Source organism: Lutra lutra, chromosome 2 (genome assembly GCF_902655055.1).
Source record: "Lutra lutra chromosome 2, mLutLut1.2, whole genome shotgun sequence".
NCBI lineage: Eukaryota > Metazoa > Chordata > Mammalia > Carnivora > Mustelidae > Lutra > Lutra lutra.
The window spans coordinates 184,364,616-184,392,161 of NC_062279.1; the positions used below are offsets into that span (position 1 = coordinate 184,364,616).

General features: G+C 39.7%; 1 protein-coding gene across 1 annotated transcript in view; it reads right to left on the reverse strand.

Moving 5' to 3' along the window:
• Positions 1–25,920, reverse strand: part of SCFD2 (sec1 family domain containing 2) — a 433,371-nt gene extending 407,451 nt beyond the window's left edge. The window contains exons 1-2 of the mRNA XM_047719274.1: positions 24,960–25,920; positions 5,125–5,293 (exon numbers count right to left, since the gene is read on the reverse strand). Coding sequence (XP_047575230.1) covers positions 5,125–5,293; positions 24,960–25,794 — 1,004 coding nt within the window. The 5' untranslated portion in view covers positions 25,795–25,920. The remainder of the gene's footprint in view (positions 1–5,124; positions 5,294–24,959) is intronic.
• Between the last annotated feature and the right edge of the window lie 1,626 nt (positions 25,921–27,546).

Genomic DNA, 27,546 nt, shown 5'->3' on the forward strand with positions numbered 1-27,546 from the left:
CAATTACAAATTAGTGATGACTGAATGTAAGAGGTTATTCTATATGTGTGCAGAATACATCCATGAAAGAAATCCCACAGGTAAGTATTGCTTGGCCAATTTTTCTATGTTTTGCTAACACAATGAGAGCATTTCATTTATCCAATAATTAGAATCTAGACATCTCCAAACTAATCTCTCCTATGCTCAGGTTTGGCTTCATACTCTCTTAATTCAGCATCTTCATTCGACACAGGGATCCTGCCCTTATTACTTCAACAAATATCCCTTGAATGCCAGGTAATTGTTCTAGGCATTGGGGACATTACAGTGAACAAAACAGACAAATCTTCTTCCTCTAAGGGAACTTCCTAGCAGGGAGTTTCTCTATAGCCTTCTAGGAAAGGAAGACACAAAAATACAACATAGGGGCACCTGATGGCTCAGCTTAAGTTAAGCATCTGCCTTCAGCTCAGGTCATGATCTCAGGGTCCTGGGATTGAGCCTCGCATCAGGCTCCCTGCTCAGCACGGAGTCCACTTCTCCCCCTCCTTCCTGTTCATGCTCCCTTTCACTATATTTGTCTCTCTCAAATAAATATTTTTTTAAAAATACAACAACATAGATAAGTATACTAGACAGTGCTAAGGAGCAAAACAGTAAAACAGAGAAGGGAAATGTGAAATGCTAGAGGTGCTAAGATGGAAGAAAGACCTGAAGGCATATGGGGAGCTTTGGGAGAAGTGGGTACTGGACCAGGCAGAACCAGCAGCGACGTGGGTCATGGGTTTGCCCAGAGTCAGGGGCAGCAAGCCGGAAGTAGCAAATGCACCTGGGCGATCAGGTGTAGGCTACTTGAGGAACTGAAAGAGTAGTAACAGGTCAGACAGAGTGGAGCTAGGGCAGAGAACAGAAACCAATTTCAACAGAAGGAACACATAAGAACAGAAAGGATTCTGCCTCCTTCTTGAACAAAAGACTCCATGTAATCCAGGGACCAATGGACAAGGACTGGAAAGCCAAGTCATATAATTCATTTAAAGTTATCAATTTCTCATTTGCATTGGCAGTAACTTTAATTGCTAGGATTACACACAGCCTTTTATAAAAATTATATTAGTAAATTTTGATTATCAAGGATTATATCATAGTTAGAGATCTGCTTTCTAAAGATTATCCCATTGTAGGCAGATTGTTTATTGCCAAGCACCCATCTGTTTTCATTTTAGCGCTAATTTTTTTATCCTCATGCTCGTTTCCCTGAGAAGTTTTGGGGGGGTGGTGTAGGAGGTAGTAATGGTTGTGATTATCTTGATGGAAGTACAGTTTATACTACAAAAGCTGTAATTCATTTCAATTCCTCTTTTGGAATTGAAATTGATCGGTACAATTCTCTCAGTATTCCAAGCAATTGTCAAGAAACTACCTAATTTTTCTCTTTATTGCTTTAAACCTTTATTTGTCACTTTCTCACTACCTCTCTCTCTACCTTCTGCAGCCGGACTCCTAGTCCTACTACTTCACCAAATCTGCTCTCATGAAAGCTTTCTTTATTCAGATCCTTCTAGAACTCATCCTTGCCTTTGACATTTATGACCATGCCCTTATACTTGGATGATTCTCAAAACTCATATTTCATGACAATACTCATTCAGAGTCAAATGAGAGGAAAAGACACCCAATGGAAATAAAGACTGGGGGGTAAATTAATATATGAAAATTTTTTTATTTTAAAAACCAAGAGCCTTAGAAGTCATTTAGGCCAATGCCCTCATTTTATAGATGAAATAATGAGGTACAGAAAATGTATCAGTTAGGAAGACTTCGGTTGCGAGTAATAGAAAACAGAAACTCAATTTGGCTTAAACAATAGGAAGCATACTCTCCTACATAATATGAGGGCCAGGCACAGTATCCCATCACTGCTCTCCTCTGTGACACCTGTGGCCATGCCACCTTCCACGTGTCAGCTTCAACTTCAGGTTGTAAGCAGAATCCCTCAGCACTTTCAGGACTTAGTCAGAGTCCTGAGAATTGGGGGAGGTTTAGGGGAGGATGAGGGGAGAGCACATATCTTTCTTGAGTCTCTTTTCAGAAGCAAAGAAACCTGATCAAGAAGCCCTAGGAAGACTTTTTCTCTTATCACCTCCCCATTTCTAAAGCCATCACTGGCAAGGGAAATGGGATTCTAAGGCTGGTTTGGTTCAAGCCTTAGACTAAGTTTGGGGTAAAATGAATGCTGGGGAATCAAAATTAAATAAATTGGTCATAATCACAATACAACTCATAGATCTAAGAGACTCTTTACATTTGTCCTACTGCACTTGCCAGAATTTGCTTGGTCCCACTCATTAACACTGGATTCCAATCTTCTCTCTTCTTGCAAACTTCTCTGGGGTGCTCACTTGGTTTTTTTGTAATTTTCTTAGGCTTCTGAGGAGTCAGCATAGAGTAATGGTAAGCACTGACTTTAGAGATAAACTACTGGGGTTCAAATACAGGTCCCACCACTTCTAACTGTATGTGCCACCTTAGGCATGTCATTCAATCTCCTTCTTCATCTATAAAAGGGGATGGTAATAGAACCCACCTCACAGAGAGGCTGTGGGAATTAAACCAGTCACAATATATAAAGTGATGAGAACAATGCCTGTTACACAGTAAATCCTATATAAGTGTGCGCTATTATTATTAAAGGGCATCTACTACTTCCGCCTGCTCAGCAGCCTTTCCCCTTCTTTTGATGAATGTTTCCATTTTCCTTTGAAGAACTACCCCTTCACCAGGCCATACAATCCTGGCACAATTCTCAACCAGTATGAATTGCTCCCAGTCACCCCTGGGCAGAGCGTGGGCACAAAGCCTAAATGAGGCCAATCTCACATTTTCCCTTAGAATCTGAAGCTTAAACAGAACGACTTGTGACCAAAAAGAGTTAAAATTCAGTCTCTTTGATGTCAAGGCCTTGAAGAGGTTTTTCCTAAATTCTAGACCCCTGGAACTGCGTTGACCTTTCCAAAATCTGATTAAGAGTCCTTCCTTTAAAAGAAAAAAAAAGTTCTTCCTTTGTGTCAGCTATCCAATCTCTTTAATAAACTCCTATTTTTGCTGAAATTAGCCAAAATTGATCTGTATTGCCAGTGTAACTGCTACGTTGAGTGAATAGGACTCTCAAAATCAAATCATCAAGTAACTTCATTTTTGTCTCTCACTGTCTCTTTAAATCTATTCATGAGCCTAGCTCCCCTCTCAGCCCTATGGAGATAGCATAGAAGTTTAAGAGCGTAGCTCTGAAGCCAAACATTCTGGGCTCAAATTCTAGCCCCACCTCCTGCTAACTGTATTACTTAAGGTCTCTTTGCCTCAGTTTCCTTACTGGTAAAATGGGGGGAAAACAACACCTACCTCATTAGGTTATCATAAAACTTAAAAGACTTCCCAAATGTAAAATGCCTGGAAATCCACTTAGTACCCAGTTAGTCCTGAAAAACATTACTGCTGATGACACTGGGGATCTGGTGAGGTGGTCTTTCTTCCTCACACCCCATCCTATCCAGCCCTGACCATTCTTGTTTCCATACCTATGCTCACATTAGCCCCTTCTCTTTTTCTGAATTCTTCAAGACATAATTAAGTCAAGCATCACCACTTCCACAAGGCCCACATTGATCTACAAAGACCGTGTGGACCTGATCCTGTAGGATTTATAATCTGTAACAGACACCTGGTCTTGCTTTATATAATTTCTACTGTGTTTTGATTGAACTGGTGTGTAAAAAGGACTACCCAATAAGAAAAGTAGTCCCTGGGGGCGCCTGGGTGGCTCAGTGGGTTAAGCCTCTGCCTTCGGCTCAGGTCATGGTCCCAGGGTCCTGGGATCGAGCCCCACATCAGGCTCTCTGCTCAGCGGGGAGCCTGCTTCTCCATCTCTCTCTGCCTGCCTCTCTGCCTACTTGTGATCTCTCTATCAAATAAATAAATAAAATCTTTAAAAAAAAAAAAAAAAGTAGTCCCTGAAGGCAATAGTGATACTTTCTATTATTTTATGTCCTTCATATTACTTAGTCCAAAGAAGGCTCATAGTAAGTCCTTGATAAGTAACTTCTGACTGGCCCTCTGAACAGCTACAAACATCTCCAATCACAATTGCTTCCGGGTTTGTATAGCTTCAAGCCCATAGGCCTATGTTTTAGTATATGGACTACCAAAGTGAGCTCATGGCCTATGCTTTTCTTGTGTATATAAGTCTACAAAAAAGACAGGGTGCAGAACTTTCCATTTTCATCCCACACTGGCCCATACACCCCAGGCACCCAATAAATGTTATGAACTACCTAAAAAACATAAAAAAATAAATAAATTTTTTAAAAAGCTGAAAAATTTAAGAGCTGAAAACTAATTCCAGATATGATAGGAAATTCCAAATGTATTTGCTACTTTTAAGATTTGAAACTATAATGCAAAATATCCCGTTTTGTTTAAAAACAGAGAGATAAGGGAAACAGATACCCAAATACTTTTTCACCTTCTAATACATTTTTTCTCGTAAGAATTATTGATGAAGGACAGAGTAGAGGAGGTGACTATTGTAAGCTTTTTATTGCCATGTTTGTGGAGAAATGTTCTTCTATTTTTGAAACTGCATAACATAAAGTAATCCATCTTCTTTTTCTGATTTCTCTAAGCATTTGAAAAATACACACAGAAATAAAAACTCCTCTCCTTGATGTCCCAGAGCATATCCTTTCCATGTAGAAAGATGGCGCTGGTTTATAGCTTTGTGTGAAAAAGCCCACTGGGAAAAAGAAATTGAGTAAGCCTGGATTCAATTCCATGTGAAACCTTCTGAGAAATGGAGATGTATAAATTGACTCACCTAACTGATTCTCAGCACAAACTAATATTACATCTAAATGATATCTCTATAAATGACAATTCCATACTTTTTGGTTTATTGTGGTTTAATCGGTATGGGTTATTTCAAAGTTAGGGGGGAAAAATGCTTTTTTCTAAATGTCATCCACTGTGAATTTTTCAACCAGGCCAACTCATCATGTTTCCCTCCTACAGAAACAGTTGGCCTCAGAGAAATAGAAAAGGGAAGAGGGAGAAGGACGAGAGAAGAAAAAAAACCTGTGTATTTACTTGGATTGTGCAAGACAGCCTGGTGCAACCATACTCTGATTTTTCTCCTCATTTTGGAGTGCCGTAAGCTCCACCATGTTAACCATCACATCGTTGGTATGGCCTGGAAGCTGGGGAAGAACTGAGATGATCTTCTCTACCAAGTTGTCTCCATGATGTCCAGCGGCTCCTGTTTAAGCAGACAAGACAATATAAACTCACGAAATGTGAGGGAAAAAATATGGAGTAATGTTTCATAATGGACCTTCTATCAAGAGTAATATATATATTTGTTTCTGTCACATAAATCAATAGCACAAGCCTAGCATTTTCCCCTCTGTAACACTAGCCAATCAACCTGTGCCTTGTGCGTTGGACTTAATGTTCCATGAGGGCAGATGCTGTGTCTGCTCTGTGCTCTGGTTACTACTATATTCCTAGCACCTAGCACAGGGCCTACATATGGTAGGTATCAATAAACATTCAGTAAATAAATAAGTAATCGGCATATATTCAGCCAGGAAAATAGTGTCACTGGAAGATATTGTTGTAAGATTTGACAGCCAAACTTTATTTTACTGATGAAGACATTAAGGCCCAGAAGGGCTTAGAGACTTGACCAATAATAGCAGTCCTTCCCTCTGCTAGACCCTGTCTTCAAAACGGCAACTGATTATCTAGTTCACCCTGAACCCAGCATGTCTAGCAGGCAACTTGGCAGCTGGCAGGCTCTCACTAAATATTTGTTAGACTATGGGTAAACTAAATGAATGAATGGTAACAGTTTATAATGACAGAAACATTTAGAGTACGTTCTGTGTACCAGGCACTGTTCTAGGTCCTTCACATATATTAACTCTTCTAATAACAAATGACTTAGAACCTCAAGCTGAAATTCAAGACTAATGACACAGTGTAATACTTTTTCCATGAAACCAAGTTATCTTTCCAAAAACCAAAATCGCTCAGGAGACCTCCTTCCAACAATGGGTGGGACTTGGCACATCTTGTTTTGATCCCACCCACTCCAAATCAATCAACCTTTTGTTTCCTGATGTCTATCTCTATCTCTGTTGTTTTTGCCATGTCACATTAATTGGACAGAACTAGGGACAAAACACCAAATTAGACTCCAAGGAATCATTGTCGCCACCACCATGATCTTCATCACAGGGGCTAACATTGAAAGCCTGTGAAGAAGCAGGTATGAAGTTTCATATTGCATATTTATTATCCACTTAATTCTTACAACAACTCTAATAGATGGGTATTGTTATGCTCATTTATAGAATAGAAGATTCGGTTTAAGTAACTTGCTCAGTATTATATAACTTTGTAAGTTACAAAGCAAGAATTCAAACTCAAAAGGCAGAAACTGCCAAAACCACACTATTAACAACAACAAAAATCAGACCTATTAGAGTGACTTAAGACAGAGCCAACAAGGGCAGCTGGATGGCTCAGTCGGTTAAGTGCCTGCCTTCAGCTCAGGACATGATCCCAGGGTCCTGAAATCGACTCCCACATCAGGCTCCCTGCTCAGTCAAGAGTCTGCTTCTCTAGCTCTGCTCTCTCCCATTGCCCATCACTCTGCTTGTGCTCACTCTCTCTCTCACACAAAAATAAGTAAATGAAATCTTTAAAAATTAATTACCAAAAAAAAGACAGAGACAACATGAGTGCATCTAAGATGACTTCTAGGGGCATCTGGGTGGCTCAGTCATTAAGCGTCTACCTTCAGCTCAGGTCCTGAACCCAGAGTCCCGGGATCACACCCCCCATTGAGCTCCCTGCTCAGCAGGAAATCTGCTTCTCCCTCTCCCACTCCCCCTGTTCCCTCTCTCACTGTGTTTCTCTCTGTCAAATAAATAAATAAAATCTTTAAGATTACTTCCTATGGTAAAGATGAAAGAATTCATGTACCACTAGTCAATAATTCATTTGTTAAGCTTGGAAGGAACCACATCTTATTTCTGCTATGTATGGTTTATGGTTGTCTCCTCAGCACTCAGACTTATGAGCTGCTCTTCAAATACTTGCTGAATGAAAGCCTAATGACTCTAAGTGTCCTGAGATCCAAATGGGGGACAGAAGTCCCAAAGTGAATTATACTCTTCAGGCTGGAATGGAGATACTGGGATTACCTCATAGCATCATGAATTTCTCTCTCCACCAGTTCCCTTGTGACTCACTAAAAAATTTCATAAATATCCACTCATCACTAAAATAACGTTGGTGCCCAAAGAATAGCTGCTTCAAGTTATTCTTAGTTTTCGACTGCTATTTTTTGACACATGGTACACACAAGTGGTCTATAAATGCTACCATTCTTCCCTAACTTCTTTAGCTCCTAAAGCCTTGCTGTTTTTCACTCCTCCCCCTATGCCAACGTCAGGGGTCCTTCCTAAGTTTTAGTTCATTAAACCCTCTGCAAACTGTTGACTAATCCAGTCCTCCTGAAACTCTCCCAATATGAGAAGTCAAAACATAGCATACTTATTTTTTATTATGGCTTAAACCTGATAGTTATTTCTGCAGAACCAAAGTATCATTCATATTCTTAAAATATTATATACTAATATCCTATAAATTCAAAGGTAGGGCAAAAATTTTTTTGAATTATGGTATATTTATTGTAGCAGTTTTCATATTGTGATTTTCACTTTCTTCTAATTATAGTCTCTAAACACCCTACGATGAACATACATTCTTATTGTAATAAGAATAAAAAATATGTTATACATACACATACACAAATATCCCAACATTTTAACAAGGGTTATCTTTGGATAGTAGGATATTTTGGTTGATATAAACTCTACACAAACTTCATTTTTTCTCAATATTTTCTAGAAGGAGTACATGACACTTACCTAATTGGAAAAATAATTAACATTCTATCAGGAACTGTTTCTAATATTGTATCAGAGAATTAACAAAATGCCAAGTTTATATGAATACAATCATTCAACTTCTTAGATTTAGTCAAAAGGATATGTATATCTAACATGTTTGATAACGACAGATAAAGCAGATATGAGCTTTCAACTAAGTGTCCTGCTCTTCTAAATACAGTTTCTCCCATCTCTGGCTTTTGAGGGTTCAATATTTATTTTATAAATTTAATTACTGCCATTTATATGACTCAAACATAGACTAAGAATTTGGGGCCTCTCAATGTAACAGTAACTTCAGATTCTTTTATGAAATGAATAAAATGCTGAAATTTGTATCACATTTAGATTTCCAAAGAGCTTAATTTTTCCTTTATTACAGAAATTTTAAAATATTATTTGAAAAGCTTAAGATCAGAAGTTAGCCAAAATTGTTATTTTAGCCAACAGCAATGTAATCTAGTATGGTCAGAGAATGGTTTATTTCCTAATGCCATCTTTTCCAAGGGAGCGTAGGAAAAAGAAATTGGAGATGCGGGTCCTAGTGGTCCCATCCTCCACTAGTTCCTTCTGTAATCTGAGATAACTTCCATAAATGTGGTCCCATTTTACCAAGTTAAAAACTCAGAGTTGGTCAAATGACACCTAAATATCTCTGAACCTCAAGATTTGAAATCCTAAGGCAACTGCTTCAAGGGCTAAACTTGTTTAGTTAACAGCATGAGAAAAGTACCAATCCTGCATTACTTTGTGGATCATATGTGAATGTATATGCTAGTATCATTATCATAAGGCAGGCAACATCTTCACTTGCCTCTTCTCACACAGAATAAAGTGAGAAGCAAGAATTTAGAAGCCCTCATTAATACCATATGTTAACTATAAATTAAAATAAAACTATATATGTATATGTATGTGTATATATATGGAAAAAAAGGGATATGGGTTAAGATGGCAGAGCAGTAGGGGACCTTGAGATTGTCTTGTCCCTCAAACATAGCTAGATAAATATCAAAACATTCCAAACACTCAAAAAATATATTGTAATGCTGAGAGAACAAACTGAGAACTAGAGGGAGAAAAGAAGCCACAACATAGAAGGTAAGAACTGCAAAAATGTGATTCTGGGGAGAAAAGAATTGTGGGTGCTGTGGAGGGAGGGAGCCTTGATTTCAGAGAGAGAGAGAAAGAGAGAGATGGAGAAATAGAAAGCACGGTGCAGGGGAATGCCAAAAGAAACACTTCCCAAAACCACTGACTGGGAAAACTACAGCAGCTGATTATTGCAAGTTTTTACAAGCAGTGGAGCCCAAAGTCTGAAGTTTTAGAAATCCGTGCCACTGCCAGGTGGACCCTTGTGGGTATCACAGTGCTCCTATGGGGAAGGAGGGCAGAAGCCCAGGAGCAGACAGTGTGGTCTGAGGATCCCCAGGATCACACTGGAAGATACAGTTCCCCTTTTTGGAGTGGATCTGGGAGGGGTGGCGCAGCTTCTCAGGAGACAAAAGAGATGACGGGTGCCAACATCCTGCCTGGTTCATTAGCATAGGAACAGAAACACATACTGAAAACAGCAAAGCTTGGTGCCGACTTTCTGCTGCACTTTATCATAAACTCTGAGCCCCTGTGTGATCATGTGAATGCTTTTTCTGGACCAACTGGCACCAGCTGCAGCACAGCAAGACCCTCCCGCAGAGGAACATTGTGGATCCATAGCACAGTGGGTCTCTAAAATTTGGAATGTTGAAACCCAGCTGTATGCCTGAGCTAAAACAGAGGAGTACTCCGCTGACTAGCAGGGAGACAGCTCAGACACAGGCAGGGTGAAGTCAGGGATCTGAAAGAATATGAGGACATGAGTGGAGATTGTTTGCTCTTCTGTGAGGGCTTTCTGAACAGTGGCAGGCATGAACTTCCTGCTCTGGGGATAAAAGAGCTGCGCATCAATATTCCCCTCAACCCCAACCCATCAGCACTTACAGACCTCATGAGCAACACAGTGCCCCTTCGAGGAGGCTGGAGCCACTCACACCAAGCTCCAGCCCCTGTGCTCTGCAGGTGCATCTTTACCAGGGCAAGTTAGCCTGAGAACCAGCACAGGACACCCTCCCCAGAAGGCCAGCAGAAACCCCTCACACACACCAAGTCCACTGATCATAGAGTGCTACAAAAATTCAGCTCTAATCAGGGATCTAATTAAAACAGATATAAGTAATATGCCTGAACCAGATTTTAAAACACCAATCATAAGTATGGTAACTGGCCTTGAGAAAACCATAGAAGAGACACTAGAGAATCCCTTAGAGATAAAAGAAATAAAAACTAGTCAGGCTGAAATGAAAAAATGCTATAACCAAGATGCAAAGCTAACTAGATATAATGACAACAAGGATGAATGAAGCAGAGATGAATGAATCAGCGATATAGAAGATAAAATTATGGAGTATAATGAAGCTGACAAGAAGAGGGAAAGAAAAAGTACTGGATCATGAATATAGTCTTTGGGAACTCAGCAACTACATTCACATCATAAGAGTCCCAGAAGAAGAAAAGAGGGAAAAGGGGCAGAAGGTTAATTTGAGCAAATTATAGCTGAAAACATCCCTAATCTGCAGAAGGAAACAGACACCAAAGTCCAAGAGGCACAAAGAGCCCCCACAAAATTCAACAATAGCCAGCCAACACCAAGACATTTCATATTAAAATTTACAAAATACACAGACAAGGAAAGAATCCTGAAAGCAGCAAGGGAAAAATATCCTTAACCTACAAGAGACTATGAAGCAGACTCACACCAGAACTTTCTTGGCAGGCCAGAAGAGAGTGACACAATATATTCAAATGCACTGAATGGAAAAAAAATGTGCAGCCAATAATACTCTATCCAGCAAGGGTGTCATTCAGAATCGAAGGAAAGACAGAGTTTCCCAGACAAACAAAAACTAGTTTGTAACCCTGCAAGAAATATTAAAGGGTAGTCTTTGAGCGGGAAATAAAGACCAAAAGCAACAAAGACTAAAAAAAGGAACAAAGAACATCACCAGAAACATCAACTTTACAAGTAACACAATGGCACTAAATACATATTACCAATAATCACTATGAATTTAAGTGGACTAATTGCTCCAATCAAAAGACATAGGGTATCAGAATGGATTAAAAAAAAAAAAAAAGACCCATCCATATGCTGCCTACACGAGGCTTATTTTAGACTTAAAGACACCTGCAGATTGTAAGTTAGGAGATGGAGAACCATCTATCATGCTAATGGGCATCAAAAGAAAGCCAGAGTAGCTATACTAATTTCAGACAAACTAGATTTTGAGCCAAAGACTGTTACAAAAGAGGAAAGAGGGCACTGTATCATAATTAAGGGGTCTATCCAACAAGATCTAACAAGTGTAAATATTTATACCCCCAATTTGGGAGTGCCCAAATATACAAATCAATAAGTAACAAACATAAAGTAACTCGCTGGTAATAATACAAGAATAGTAAGGGACTTTAACATTCCACTTACAGCAATGAACAGATGATCTAAGCAGAAGATCAAAAGGGAAACATCTGGTCCAGTGCCCTGAATGACGCACTGGACCAGATGGACTTAACAGATACATACAGAACATTCCACCCCAAAGCAGCAAAGTACACATTCTTCTTGAGTGTACATGGAACATGCTCCAGAATAGATCACATGCTGGGTCACAAATCAGGCCTCAACAAGCACAAAAAGACTGAGATAATACCAAGCATATTTTTAGACCACAACACTGAGAAACTTGAAGTCAAACACACACACACACACACACACGCACACACACACACAAAATTTGGAAAGACCACAAGTACATGGAGTTAAAGAACATCCTACTAAAGAATGAATGGGTTTACCAGGATATCAAAGAAGAAATTTAAAAATACACGCAAGCAGGGATGCCTGGGTGGCTCAGCAAGCCACTGCCTTCGGCTCAGGTCATGATCCCAGCATCCTGGGATCGAGTCCCACATTGGGCTCTTTGCTCGGCAGGGAGCCTGCTTCTCCCTCTGCCACTGTTCTGTCTGCCTGTGCTCGCTCGCTCTCTCTCTCTCTGACAAATAAATAAATAAAATCTTAAAAAAAATACATGCAAGCAAATGAAAATGAAAACATGACAGCCCAAAAGATTTGGGATACAGCAAAGGCAGTCCTAAGAGAGAAGTATACAGCAATTCAGGCCTATCTCAAGAAGGAAGAAAAGTCTCAAAGACAGAACCTAACCTTACACCTAAAGGAGCTAGAAAAGGAACAACAAATAAAGGCTAAAAGCAGCAACAGAAGAGAAATAATAAAGAGTAGAGCAGAAACAAACAATATAGAAACAAACAAAAAACAACAGTGAACAGATCAATGAAACCAAGAGATGATTCTTTGGAAGAATTAATAAAATTGATAAACCCCTAGCCAGACTTACCATAAAGAAAAGAGAAAGAACCCAAAAATAAATAAATAAATAAAATCATGAATGAAAGAGGAGAGATCACAACCAACAGCACAGAAATACAAACAATTATAGAAGGATATTATGAATAATTATCTACCAACAAATAATCTCAGCAACCTGAAATAGATAAGTTCCCAGAAACATACAAACTGCCAAAACTGAAACAGGAAGGAATAGATAATTCGAACAGACCCATAAACAGCAAAGAATTCTATCAGTCAAAAATCTTCCAACAAACAAGAGTGTAGGGCCAGATGACTTCCCATGGGAATTCTATCAGACATTTAAAGAAGAGTTAATACCTATTCTTCTCAAACTGTTCCAAAAAACAGAAATGGAAGAAAAACTTCCAAACACATACTGTGAGGCCAGCATTACCTTGATTCCAAAACCAGACAAAGGCCCCACTAAACAGGACAATTACAGGCCAATATCCCTATTGAACGAGGATATAAAAATTCTCAACATAGTAGCAAATCAAGTCCAACAGTACATTAAAAGATTTATTCAGCATGATCAAGTGGGATTTATTCCTGGGTTGCAGGGGTGGTTCAATATCTACAAATCAATCAACATGATATACCACATTAATAAAAGAAAGGAAAAGAACCATATGATCCTCTTAATGGATGCAGGAAAAGCATCTAACAAAATACAGTATCCATTCTTGATAAAAACCCTCAACAAATAGGGACAGAAAGTACTTCCCTCAACATCATAGAGACCATATACAAAGACCCACAGACAATATCCTCCTCAATGGGGAAAAACTAAGAGGTTTCTCTCTACAGTCAGGAATAAGACAGGGATGACCATTCTCACCACTGTTACTTAACATAGTACTGGAAGTTCTAGCCTCACCAGTCAGACAACAAAAAGAAATAAACAGCATCCAAATCGGCAAGGAAGAAGTGAAAATTCACTATTTGCAGATGACATAATACTCTATGGAGAAAACCCAAAAGACTTTACCAAAAAAATGCTAAACCTAGTACATGAATTCAGCAAAGTTGCAGAATACAAAATCAATGTACAGAAACCTGCTGCGTTTTTACATACCAATAATGAAACACCAGAAAGAGTAATCAAGGAATCGATCCCATTTACAATAGCACCAAAATCCACAAGATATCCAGGAATAAACCTAACCAAAGAGGTAAGGGGACCTGGGTGGCTCAGTCTGTTGAATGTCTGCCTTCAGCTGGGGTTATGATACTAGGGTTCTGGGATCAAGCCCTACATCAGACTCCTTGCTCAGCAGGGAGCCTGCTTCCCCATCCTCTCTGCTGCTCCCCCTGCTTGTGCTCTCTTGCTCTCCCTCTCTCAAATAAATAAATTAAAAATCTTTTTTTAAAAAAGAAGTAAAAGATCTGTACTCTGAAAACTACAGAACACTTATGAAAGAAGTTGAGGAAGACACAAAGAAATGGAAAAATATTCCATGCTCATAGATTGGAAGAACAAATACTGTTAAAATGTCTATACTACCCAAAGCAATCTAAACATTTATTGCAATATGTATCAAAATATAATCAGCATTTTTCACAGACCTAGAACAAACCTAAAATTTATATGGAACCACAAAAGACCCCAAATAGCCAAAGTAATGTTGAAAAAGAAAAACAAAGCTGGAGACACCAAATTCTGGCCTTCAAATGGTAGTCATCAAGACAATATGATACTGGCACAAAAACAGACACATAGGTCAATGGAACAGAACAGAAAACCCAGAAATGGACCCACAACTATATGGTCAACTGATCTTCAACAAAGCAGGAAAGAAAATCCAATGGAGAAGGACAGTTTCTTCAAGAAATGGTTGGGAAGACTGGACAGGGACATGCAAAAGAATATAACTAGACCACTTTCTTACACCATACACAAAAATAAATTCAAAATGGATGAAAGACCTAAATGTGAGACATTAATCCATCAAAATCCTAGAGAAGGGGTAGTCAATTCATCTGACTCCTAATTTCCACTCAGGTCATAATCTCAGGGTCCTGAGATCAAGTCCCATGTTGGGCTCTGTGCTAAGCATGGAGCCTGCTTAAGATTCTCTCTCTCTCCCTCTACCTTTCCCCATTGCTTGCATGTGCAAACTCACTCTCTCTCTCAAAAGAAAAAAAAAAATTCTAGAGGAGAACACAGACAGCAACCTCTTTGATCTCGGCCATACAAATTCTTACTAGGACTATTGTGACTTCGACAAAATAAAATGCTTCTGCACAGGGAAGGAAACAATCAGCAAATCTAAAAGGCAACCTATGGAATGGGAGAAGATATCTGCAAATGACATATCTGATAAAGGGTTAGAATCCAAAATCTATAAAGAACTTATCAAACTCAACACAGAAAAAATAATCCAGCTAAGAAATGGTCATAGGTGGTGGGTATTAGAGAGGGCACGGACTGCATGGAGCACTGGGTGTGGTACAAAAACAATGAATACTGTTATGCTGAAAATAAATAAAAAAAAAAGAAAGAAATGGTCATAGGACATGAACAGACACTTTTTCCAAAGAAGACTTACAGTTGGCTAACAGACACATGAAAAGATGCTCAATATCACTCATCATCAGGAACATACATATCAAAACCATGGTGAGATATCACCTCAGACCTGTCAGAATGGCTAGAATTAATAATACAGGAAACAACAGGAGTTGGTGAGGAGGTGGAAGAAGGGGAACCATCTTACACTGCTGGCAGGAATGCAAGCCGGTACAGCCACTCTGGAAAACAATATGGAGTTTCCTCAAAAGGTAAAAACAGAATGACCCCACAATCCAGCAACTGTACTACTAGGTATTTACCCGAAGGATACAAAAATACCGATTCAAAGTGGCACATGTACCCCAATGTGTATAGCAGCATTATCAACAATAGCCAAATTAGGGGAAAAGCTGAAATATCCATTGACAGATGAATGGATAAAGAAGATGTGGTTTCTATATACAGTGGAATATTACTCAGCCATCAAAAAGAATGAAATCTTGCCATTTGCAATGATGTGGATGGAGCTACAGTGTATCACACTAAGTGAAATAAGTCAGTCAGAGAAAGACAAATACCATGAGATTTCACTCATACACAGAATTTTAAAAACAAACAGTTGAATTTAGATGAAGGGGAAAAGAGGAGAGAAGAGGGAAGAAAACCATAAGAGACTCAACTATGGACAATAAACTGAAGGTTGATGGAGGGAGGGAGGGAGAAGATGGGGTAAATGGATGCTAGGGATTTAGGGCACTTGTTGCAATGACCACTGGGAATTATATACAAGTGACGAATCACCAAATTCTACACCTGAAGCCGATTTAACCATATATGGCCACTAACTAGAATTTAAATAAAAACTTGAAAAGAGGGGCACCTTGGTGGCTCAGTCAGTTAAGCATCGGCCTGGGATAGAGCCCCCAGTCAGGTTCTCTGCTCAGTGGGGAGTCTGCTTCTCCCTCTGTACTCTCTTCCTCTCTCTCTCTCACTCTCTCAAGTAAGTAAGTAAAATCTTTTTTAAAAAGACTTGTAAAGACAAAAGAATGTAGGAGCCCTCACAAGAGCTTAGTCACACTGTAGTATGGCTAAAAAGACAGAAATGCAACTATAGCATTCTCTACATTTCTAGGTTTCTACAGTATTTTTGGGTTGTGCATATTCTCTTTGCGTTGACATAGAGCTACTGGACTCCTAGAATTAGTATATTCAAAACGTCACTTCCTTTCTGATTCCCCATTATTCCTTCTCAAGTATTTGTGACTGTCTTTCACTAGCTTGAGATGTTTCAATATTTGATTATATTTCTATCTTGTAAGAACAAGATATTTATTATTCCTAATGTTCCCTTCTAAGTAGATGGACAACAATTAGTATAGCACTCCTGAAATTGCTTTACCTCCTTCAATCAATCACTTCTTCCCTGGACTATCAGCTTCTTCTCTACTTATTTTTCCTAAAATAGATTCTGCTGTTGGGAAGAGGGAAAAAGACTTGCTCTGGTTCAGTCTTCCTGCTGTGTGGGTAAACCTTTCAACTCCAGGATTTGGTATTAGGAAGCTCACTTGTCCATAGATGTAAGCCACATTCCTTAATGTTCACTGTATCCATAATATATCAAATATTTTGGCCTCCACCTGACAAATTTTTTTTTTATCTCATATTCAATTGATTCAGACTCTGGATGGGGAAAGGAGTGTTAGTTATTAGATCTCTAACACTAATCTTACTAGTACTATTAACACTACTATTTCTAAAACCATCTATGGCTGCCTCACATCAGTTAAATCTAGTACAAAGGGTGTATATCAGATATTGCATACTAGACAAATGCCTGCTTAAGAATGCCATTTACCAAGTAGGACTATGCAGGGGGTGGGGGGGACCTGGGGTAGAATAATCATAAGACACTAAATACATGAGTTTACTCAATAAAAACCTTTTCCTACACAGAAATTTTAGATAAGAGAACCACATAACATTCATTACATTGCTCCTAACTTGAATCTACTCCTACCTTCCCCATCACAGGGCATAGATTCTGAAATTGCCCAAGGTAGAAAACTTGGCATGTCTTCTCTTAACCTCTTAACCCTCTACCATTATATCAGTTAATTCTCTCACATAAGTACTCAACTACTCCTTTCTTCATTCTTTCTATTATTGACTCAATTTAAACTCTATCATCTCTCACTTAGATATTACAGTAGCCTTCTGATCAATCTTTACAAAGTCTTGATTGTGGGTGTTCGTTTCACAGCTGTATGTTATTTGACAGAAGTATGCACTAAAAATGATGAATATTACTGTATGTAAATTATGCTTTAATAAACTGGACTAGAGGGAACAAAAGCAAGCAAAACTACAACAACAACAACAAAAATCCATCCCGCCAGAGTCTGACTCACTTCTTGGGTCCCGCTTTGGAATCAATACATCTATGCACCACACTGTCCACCAGAGAACTCATTCAACAGGAAATGTGTTCGTGTACTTTGCCTGCCTAAAAATTTGTTAAGACTCCTCACTAAGCATGAAATTCAAGGCTTTTGGAACATGGCCCCAACCTCCTTCCTCATCATCCCCATCAGGCTTCCTCATCTCTTACCAAGCCTTCATGCAACCCAACCCTCATTCATGGTAAGTCCTAATAAAAAAAAATGATCCAGGGGTGCCTGGGTAGCTCAGTTGGTTAAGCAACTGCCTTTGGCTCAGGACATGATCCTAGAGTCCAGAATCAGGTCCCACATCAGGCTCCCTGCTCAGCAGGGAGCCTGCTACTCCTTCTGACCCTTCTCCTTCTCATGCTCTCTCTCTCTCACACACTCTCTATCAAATAAATAAAATAAAATCCTTTTAAAAAATGATCTAAAAAGAATTCTCAGAACAACCTATGCTCTTTCTTACATCTTTGCACATTTGGGGAGCTTTAAAAATAATTCTGATTCTAGCATCTGCCCGGACCCATTTTTAAGAATCAGACTTTCTGGGATGGTTCTAATGTGAAGCCAGGTTGAGAACCACTGGTCTAGAAATGACCACCCTTTAAAGGAGAATTTTGTACCTAAACCCTATGAGGGCACATATCATTTGCTGTGCTTTGTGCTTCTTCATTTGAATCTGAGTTCCTCATGGACAAGAGCCTTAACTGCTCTTTCCATCAGCACTTCTCACATGTTATTGTACACGCGAATCACCTAAAGATGTTGTTAAAATACAGATTCTGATCCATAAGTCTGTGGTGAGGCCTGAGACTCTGTATTTTTAATCAGCTTCAGCTGAGCTAACACTTCCAGTCCCCAGGACATACTGAGTAGTGAGGTTTTATGTCACTATCACCTAGCACAGAACCTGCACATCAAAGTTGCTCAAAAAACATTTACGAAATCGATAGGTATCATCCATACAATTCTTCACACTTTCCTAAGTAACCAAAATTGTAGTGATCTTATAGGATCAGATGGGAGGAATCTCACTTATTCTGCTTTTTTTTCTCTGGGTATGACAGAATATAGTTCCTGACAAATGGTTCACTCTAACCAACTCTCATTTCCTTTAGTGGCAGGTAAGAAGTCATGTAAGAGAATTCTTGTGGGTTATATGTATGGCAAATCACTCTCATATTTATGCTCTTAGTCTTATACTTAGGGAGAAAACATATATTTGAAGTAATAAAACTTAAGTAATTTTATTTTTTTATTATGTAATGTTAGTCACCATACAGTACTTCGTTAGTTTTTGATGTAGTGTTCCATGATTATTATTGTTTGTATGTAACACCCAGTGCTCATTGCAATATGAGCCCTCCTTAACATCCATCATCGGGCTCAGCCATCCCCCACTCCCCTCCCCTCTGAAAGTTGGCTTCCAGAGTCCACAGTTTCTCCTGGTTCATCTCCTGCTCTGATTCCCCCATCTTCATTTTTCCCTTTCTTCTCCTAATGTCCTCTATGCTATTCCTTATGTTCCACACATAAGTGAAACCCTATGATAATTTTAATTTTAAATGCATGTCATTAATTAATAAAAGTAAGAAACATTTCCCAGTGCCCATTACGTACCAGGCAGTGTTTTAGAAGCTAGATGTGTTAAGTTACGTTATCCCCTCAACAACCCTGTGAATGGATATCTTGATTTTCATAGGTTGGGAAACTGATTTAAAGTAGGTACTTGACCAAGGACTTACGACTAGAAAGGGGCAGAGCTAAGCCTCCCATAACTAACCACTTGTGCCTATTATATAACCTAGATAGTAGTAGCAGCTACTATCAGTATCTACCTCAATCCCCTCACTCCGTCTATGTATGATCCCATATAACATAAGTCTGATCATGTCACATCACAGCTCCAGACTCCCCAAGCTGCCTATCATACTTTGGCTTTTACATAAGTTCTTACTTGGCCCTACAGTGCACTGCCTCTGCCTCTCTCTCTAACTTCATCTCCTCCCGGGGCAAGCTGAAGGGACCCATGATGGCCTCCTACTGTTCCTCAAACATGTCAAACATATTCCCACCTCAGATATTTGCACCTGCTGCTGGGTCTCTATGGTCTGCACCAAGACAACTATATGGCCTGCTTCCTCTTTTTTTTTCCATCTCTGCTCAAATGTCACGTCCACAGAAAGGCCTTCAGCAACTATGCTATCCAAAATGGAAACCCTAACACTTCTTAATCTTACCCACTGTATTAGTTATATGTTGAATGAATGAAGGAATGAAGGAATGATTTCATATCCTTAAAACAGCACTTGAAGGTCACTATTTTACCCTGTTCACAAATGAGCAAACCCTCAAAAGGCTCAACGAAGATTACACAACAACTAAGTTACTAAGCCAGGACTTGAAATTATTATACTGGCCTGGATCTAACACCAGCCATCTAATAAGAGTCTTGAAGGGCTTCTAAATCATGTCTCACACTTAATGTTTACTTGAAACAGTGTCCACTGAACTCTAAAATGAAGATATTAGTTAATTACTTTGTATTTTGTGGAAAATCAGATTGGGGGAAGAATAAGTCATTTTTCTGAACACTACAGCAGCACCAGGGCCCAACTACTGTGTTTAGTCTGTGAAGCTGCTAGCTTCTGGACACCCTACCAGCAGCATCTGTGCTATTTAAGACAAGGCTTCTCAAACATTTCTCGGTAGTAATTTATATAAAATGGGTTCTGAGCATAAGCTCTGGAGTACTCTGCCAAGGTTCAAATCCTAACTGTCACTGACTAGCTGCGTGATCTTGGGCAAGTTACTTAACTCCTCAATTTCTGTTTCCTCATGTAAAATGGGGATAATTATAATACTTCAAAGAACAACTGTGAAAATTAAAAGAGCGTAGATAGGTAGAGTGCTGAGAAAAGTAACATGTTCTCAAACATTTAGTATTAGTAGTCTCAAATTTCAATACTTTAACAAATATAAACATCTTAAAACAAATATAAATGCATCAGTGTATCATAATCCCAGGAATAGGAGTGAACCTTTGTATTGGAAGTCAATTTTTTTCTTATTAACATATAATATATTATTTGTCCTGGGGTACAGGTCTGTGAATCATCGGCTTACACATTTCACAGCACACTTTAATTGAATTGATTTAACTTAAAAGTTTACACGGAACTAAAATTCAGAAGAACTGAACCAGGAGAAGAAATTTAATTCCCAGAGTTACTGCCGCCTCCTACCTTTTTATTTTGGACTTCACTCACTCTAGTCAATCCTAAGAGCCAAAAGAGAATGGAAAGGAAACCAGACTCAAACCTTTCAGAGATTCATAAATCACATCTACCTTTTAATTCTCTCCTGAAACAAATCAGAAGCCAGAACAGTCCATAGAATGTTGTACTTAAATCCCCTATGCAGGGGCGCCTGGGTGGCTCAGCGGGTTAAGCCGCTGCCTTCGGCTCAGGTCATGATCTCAGGGTCTTGGGATCGAGTCCCACATCGGGCTCTCTGCTCAGCAAGAAGCCTGCTTCCCTCTCTCTCTCTCTCTGCCTGCCTCTCCGTCTACTTGTGATCTCTCTCTGTCAAATCAATAAATAAAATCTTTTAAATAAATAAATAAATAAATAAATAAATAAATCCCCTATGCAAACATGCCTAACGTACTCTGTCTGCAGAGAGAGAAGCTTCTGGGTGGTCTACACATGGTAAAAGTAAGCCCACAGACATCAGCGACCATTTACTTCTCAAATAATTACAACAATCTTTCTATGTTTTTAAGTGCTGAGAGCGTATCAGCTGCTTCAGGAGAGCAAGGAAATTGTCTATCTTGTTTCCCTAGATCTGAAACAATACTTGGCACACAGCAAGCCTTCAATAAATGTTTGCTGGAAAAAATAAACCAAATATTAGACAAATTAATATTACTTCCTGCAAAGATGATGACAAAAAGATGAGAAAGAAGCTTATCTGTACCGTAGGAGGATGTTAAGAATGTTGGATATTTATGAATTGTTGGAGGTTATTTTTCATAGTGCTAATTTTACATCTAAGAAGATATATCAGCATATAAATCTGATGGTAAATTATCAAGGATGTATCCAAAATATTTAGCAACTAATAATAAACTAAATAAAATAATGTGTTTATTGATATTCACACCTAAATCAAAACCTAAAAATGTATTTCTTTTTGATCTCTACATTAAAACTGCTGTCAAGTTGAAATTCAGACCATTCAAATCATTCCAATAATTTCCAAATCAGCTTTTCATTTTTAGGAATTGGTGGTGTAATCTTTTGTATGCTGCAGTTATCACCGGCTAAACAATGCACTAATCTAAGTCACAGTTTGAGGTAAGAATCTACACCAATGGGGCGCCTGGATGGCTTAGATGTTAAGCATCTGCCTTTAGCTGAGGTCATCATCCCAGAGCCCAGGGATCGAGCCCCATATCAGGCTCCCTGCTCGATGGGAAGCCTGCTTCTCTCTCTCCCACTCCCCCTGCTTGTGTTCTCTCTCTCGCTGTGTCTCTCTCTGTCAAATAAATAAATAAAATCTTACCAAAAAAGAGAGAGAGAATCCACACCAAACTCTTGTAACAGTTCCTCCATTAAATTCATTGTTATGACCTGCCAGCTCCTTATGCTTGTTACATTCAAGACGGATCAGAAAAAAAAATTGATCATGGTGATCAGGTATGTTCCTGGACACCAGAATCTGGACCAAGGACAGAGAGCACCCATGACCACAATTAAGGCCACCAAACCACCTACCTACCACCTGATTCGGTTTGGGGCCACTTTGGAGCAAAGGGCAAGTGCTGCATCTCCACAACTATCACGACCCACCCTCGCTGCCTCAGTACCCTCAGCAGCTCAGCTGTGTCCACCCTAGTACTCTCCGGGGCCCTAGCACTCTTCTCCACCAGGCAACAGTATTGGGTGACTTGTAGTCCCAAGAAAGAGGAGTTCTCTTTACTCACTAATACAGAAGAATTTAAATGTTTGAAAAACAGGCTTTACAATACAGCAATGTACCAACTGAACATCAGCCCTGAATATTTACAACATGGGATGATAATATCACGTTGAAACATCTTTGACATAAATGAATTATTAATCTTTTCATCTTGAAGATAGTTTGAGTGGTTATTCAAAAGGTATCCATTAAAAAGACTTCAATTTATATGTTACTAGGACCACAGGAACAAACTAATCCCAATTAGGGTTACAGAGTAGCTAAAGAAGGTGGTCAGGGAAGGCTGGTCTGAGAAGCGGAAATATGAGCAGAGATTCAAAGGCAGTGAAAGAGAAAGCCATAGAGAAAGCTGAAGGAAGAACATTCCAAGGTGAGCTGCAGAAAAACTCCAAAGGCTCAGAGGCTGGGACATATTGGCGTGTTGAGGGACGGCCAGGTGGGTAGTGTGGTGGGAAAGTAATGTGTGAAGGGAGATCAGTAGGAGACAAGGTAGGAAAGCTACATATAGGCAGGTCACGTATGGCCTTGAAAACAATGGTAAGGAATCTGGATTTGATAGTAGGTGTGATGGAAAGCTGTGGGAGGGCTATGAGCGAACAAATGACATGTCAGATATACATTCTGATGGGGTTACAGAAGAAACTCTGTATCTGTATATCTTTTTTGCATCTTTTAATATTATTTTTTTAACTCTTTGCATCCTCTACTCTGCTGTGTCAGATGCTGCTTTGAGCCTGAGCAAAATGAATCCTGCTAACTGAACACTGGACTTGGCAATATGATGGTCATTCATGATCTTGACAGAGGAAATTGCTGGGAAGTACTGCGGAGGGGAAATCCTAACTGAAGTGGGGCAGGGGGAAAATTGGAGCAGATGATGGCAGAGACAGCAAATATGGACAACTCTTTCAAGTTTGCTATAAAATGGAGCAAAAAATAAAACAAGCTGGAGGAACATGAGGTGTTAAGGAAGGAGATGTTACATTCTGTTTGTATGCTGACCAGGAAAATCCAGTAAAAAAGATTTTTTTCAAATGATGATCTAGGAACAGGGGAGGGTATATGACAGAGGTAAATCTGTGAGAGAAGTAAAAAGGGCAAGGACCTAGTCTGCAAAGGTGAAGAAGTTGGCATTAGATATAGCAGGGACTGTATATCCCTTTTTAATACAAAGCAAGGAAAGAAAAAGTGTGGGTACAGATGTACAACGGCTGGTAATTCAGTGATGTACAAAGGCTGGTAATTCAATTATGAAAGTTTTCTGATGACTTATACTTTCAAGAGTCATATACAAAGAAGTCATGCCTAAGACTTTAGAGAGCTGTTACCATGATGCTGGAGGACCCGGACATTAATGTCTGCCTAACTGAAGTCACAGGGCACAACACTATGTGATCTTGATTAATTATTAAACAATATGATATTTGGAAAATAAAGTAGAAGTATATAAAAATAGAAATATAAGCAGTATATACCACACACTCAAAAATTCAGCAAGCATAAACTACTCAAGTGATTTTTAATCCTCCAAGAGTTCTGGGATGTTACAATTTTTACTTATACCTAAATCACAATGACAGACTAGACACCTGTTTCTCCAGTCACATAATTAAGCTTACATCACAGTATTACCACTTACCTTACTTTCTATTTTATGATCTGAAAATTAATATATAAGTTCAAAAACTCAAATACAGCTATGTAGTTTTTATAACTTCATTCTATGTTTTTCCCTGACCTACTAAAGGGAGTGATTATCTATGTCAGTTTCCTGATCATTCTCCCTGAATTTAGGTGTGGCCGGGCTATACTCCTAGCAGCATTATATCTACCTAATTAGAGAACAATAAAATTGACCTTTGAAAATACACACATGTCACTATCAGAAAGTGTTTTTTCTTCATCTATCTTAAGGGTTATGTTTGTTCTCTATGCATATAAATGATACATTATTAAAATTTGAGATGATCTACCTAACCTTAAATAGAATAACAGCTAAGAATAAATCAATGAACCCTCGAAAATATTTTCTACAATAGTATTTAATCTCAGTATTGGTAATACTTCAAGTTTATTTATTAACCTCATTTATAGATGCCTAAAACTAAACTGTCTATGATAATTTCATGTATTGTTGTACAGTTTTCCTTCCACTGGTTCATATGTCAACACCTCTCCAACAAATTAGAGCCCCCTTATGAAGGATTACTGTGAATACTGTCATCTGCACATTTCTAAAAAATTCCCAGGTGTACAGTTCTCTTCAGTGTCAGCATAATTTCTCCAAAACTTTGGCTAGATGTAGTTGTTTAACAAAACAGTGCCTGTTCAAGATGGATTTACCCAGTACAGCATTTAACGAATTGACTCTAATTGCAAATTTGCTTGTCTGTATTCCCCTCTAGATAACAAACTCTGTGAGATCAGGGACTGTGTCCATCTAACTCATCTCTGTATCCTCAACTTTGCATATAATTAGTGTCAATAAAATATATGCTGAATCAGTGAACGTCCCAGAACCTTGGAGAGTGGTTAGGAAGACCCATAGCAATCTCGCTTACCCGTTAGATCCAGAGTTCTGTCCACAAAGACCACGGATGCCCTGCCTGCGGCAGTCTTCCTCCTGTTCTTGGCAGGGCCATAATTAGCCAGATCTGCAGCGATGATACGACTGAGGGAACCTACAGCAAAACACTCCTCCCGCACCCCTAAATGCTCACACAAAGAACTGAGGCCTGACACCAGGAACCTGATCTGCAGAAGCAGCTCAGGAGGCAGGACGGTGGCATCCACCTCACTCAGGCTTCCTAGCCTCCTCTTGTCTGGTCGGGCACTGTTAAGGAGATGCACATCCTGGGGTAGCAGTGGAAAAAGGGAAGCAAAGACTGGAGTCAAGGCAAGGTGGGGAGCAACAGGTGCAAGCAACAACGGGACGTGCAGCACCTCGGCGGTATAGTTCATATTGCCCATCCACTCGCACAGTTTCTCCTCCAGTTGCTCGAACACCGGCTGCCCTTCCAGCTCCGCCGCTGCAGCCGCCGGCACATGATTAGCGGTGAGGTGGACAGCGTGGTTCACCGCTGTGACCACCACACAATACTGGAAGTGACTGCGGCAGATGATATCCCGCAGAGTCTCCACGGTCCGGCCTTTCAGCAGGCAGCTCAGCACAAACACCGCTTTAGGCTGCTCCGCTCCACCACCGACAGCTGCGGGCTCGAACTCCCGCAGGTGACACGCAGGACCTCCCACCGCCTCCAGAAGCCGCGTGGAGCCGCAGCCCCAGTGCAGGCTCTCCGCGCAGGGGGCGTCTAGATAGACCAGAGCCCGTTTCACTTTGGCCAGCACCTGCTCCCAGCCTTGCTGGGTAAAGGAGAGCACTCCCGGGGCGCTCATGATTGGGGGTTCGCAGACTCGGGGCGCTCGAGTACAGGAACTTCTTTTAGAACTCACAGCTTCCGGGAATTGGGTTCCTTGACGCTTTAACCGTCAACACAGTACACGTGGTGCTGCCTCTGACTTGTCCGGTGTCAGCAGCGCATATTGATGACGTAGACGGAGCGTGATTGGCTAGGGAGGAGAACCGCGGAAGGACTGTGGGGCTGGGAAGAAGTGGGCGGGGCTCCGGGCCCAGGACTGTGAGGAAAGGTCTGTGAACAGCTCAACTGTTGTTTGTGTGTGTGTGTGTGTGTGTGTGTGTTTTTTTTTTTCCTCTTCCTGTGCTCGGATTATCTTTCCCTGCATCTTGAAAAATCTCGGAAATGATAAAAGCTAATCTGAAATTTGACATTTTCCTTGGATCTCTAAAAGTGGCTTTGCCCATCTAAACTAAAAAACGCCAGAGAAGATAAAAACAACCAAGTGATGTGGAATGTTTCGTAGTTCATAGATGGCTGTCTCATACGTTATAGCTCTCAAGTCTCATGAAAACCCGACTGATCTCGTTTTCACTTTCTCCATCTTCCCTCATCTCATTGGCACCAGACCTCGATCTATTTCAGAAATCCTAGAATCCAGCCCCTTAGGCCCATCCGTCCTTGCCGTCAATGGCTTACTCTACCATCATCACTCAACTGTACAATAGCAATGATCCCCTATCATTTACCAGTATACATCTCTTCTCCTTCCGATTCAGTTTTCTAATGAACTAAGCTGACCCTACCATTTTCCCGCTTAAAAGCCTCTCCTTGCCTGGTTGCCTGCAGGTTACAGCCAGACTCCTTATAATGGCACCAAAATCCTTCAGGATTTCTCAATTTCTCTCTACCTACTCCCTGCCTGCCTGGAACATTATATACCTGAATAATTAAGTCAACATTGAGCCCAGAATATTTCACAGGTTTAGTTCAATTCAAGCACTCTTTATTAAACACTGAGTATCATCACTGATGTAGGCTCCAAAGGCACAATGGTTAATAAATTCCCTGATCCCTGAAGAATTTTCACCTCTGCTAAGTACTTGCCATATCATGAGATAAGTTTTAGCATACCTGTTTTCCTACAAGATTGTGCACTAGATGCCTGGTCTCTCCAACACTAGAAAATACACAAGTATTCAATAAGTGTTTGTTGACTAAATGATCAATAAATCTTCAATTTATATCCATATAATAAGTGATATATTCAACCAACTTTTAATATACATGCATAATATTGTAGACACTGTGTTTGGCATTGAGAATATAAATAGAAACAAGGCACAGTCTTGCTTCTAAAAAGATCCGAAATAAAGAACCCACACAGGTAAAGAAAGTAAATGTAATAATACAATGTTACAGAAGCAATAATTTGTTTAATGGATAAGAGTTACAAAGGAGGAAAAATAAATTCTGATTGAGTGAAGGAAAAAGGGAAATGGTCAGAAGAAGTTTCATATAAGATATGAATTTTGTCTTGTCTTCCAAGAAAACCAGGTGTTCACCAGGTGGACAGGATGGGGAGGCACATTCCTGGCAACTCAAATAGAGGGTGCATCATGGACAAAGGTGTAGAGGCACACAACACATTCTCTGGAACTACTAATAGTTGAGTACAGCTGGACTGTGTTGTGTGAAAAGAGGCCCAAACTGCAACAGGAGCTCTGAACTGGAAAAAAGGGACTAGATCAGAGTGAGTCTTACTTTTAATTCTAAGTAGTAGCAGCCTATG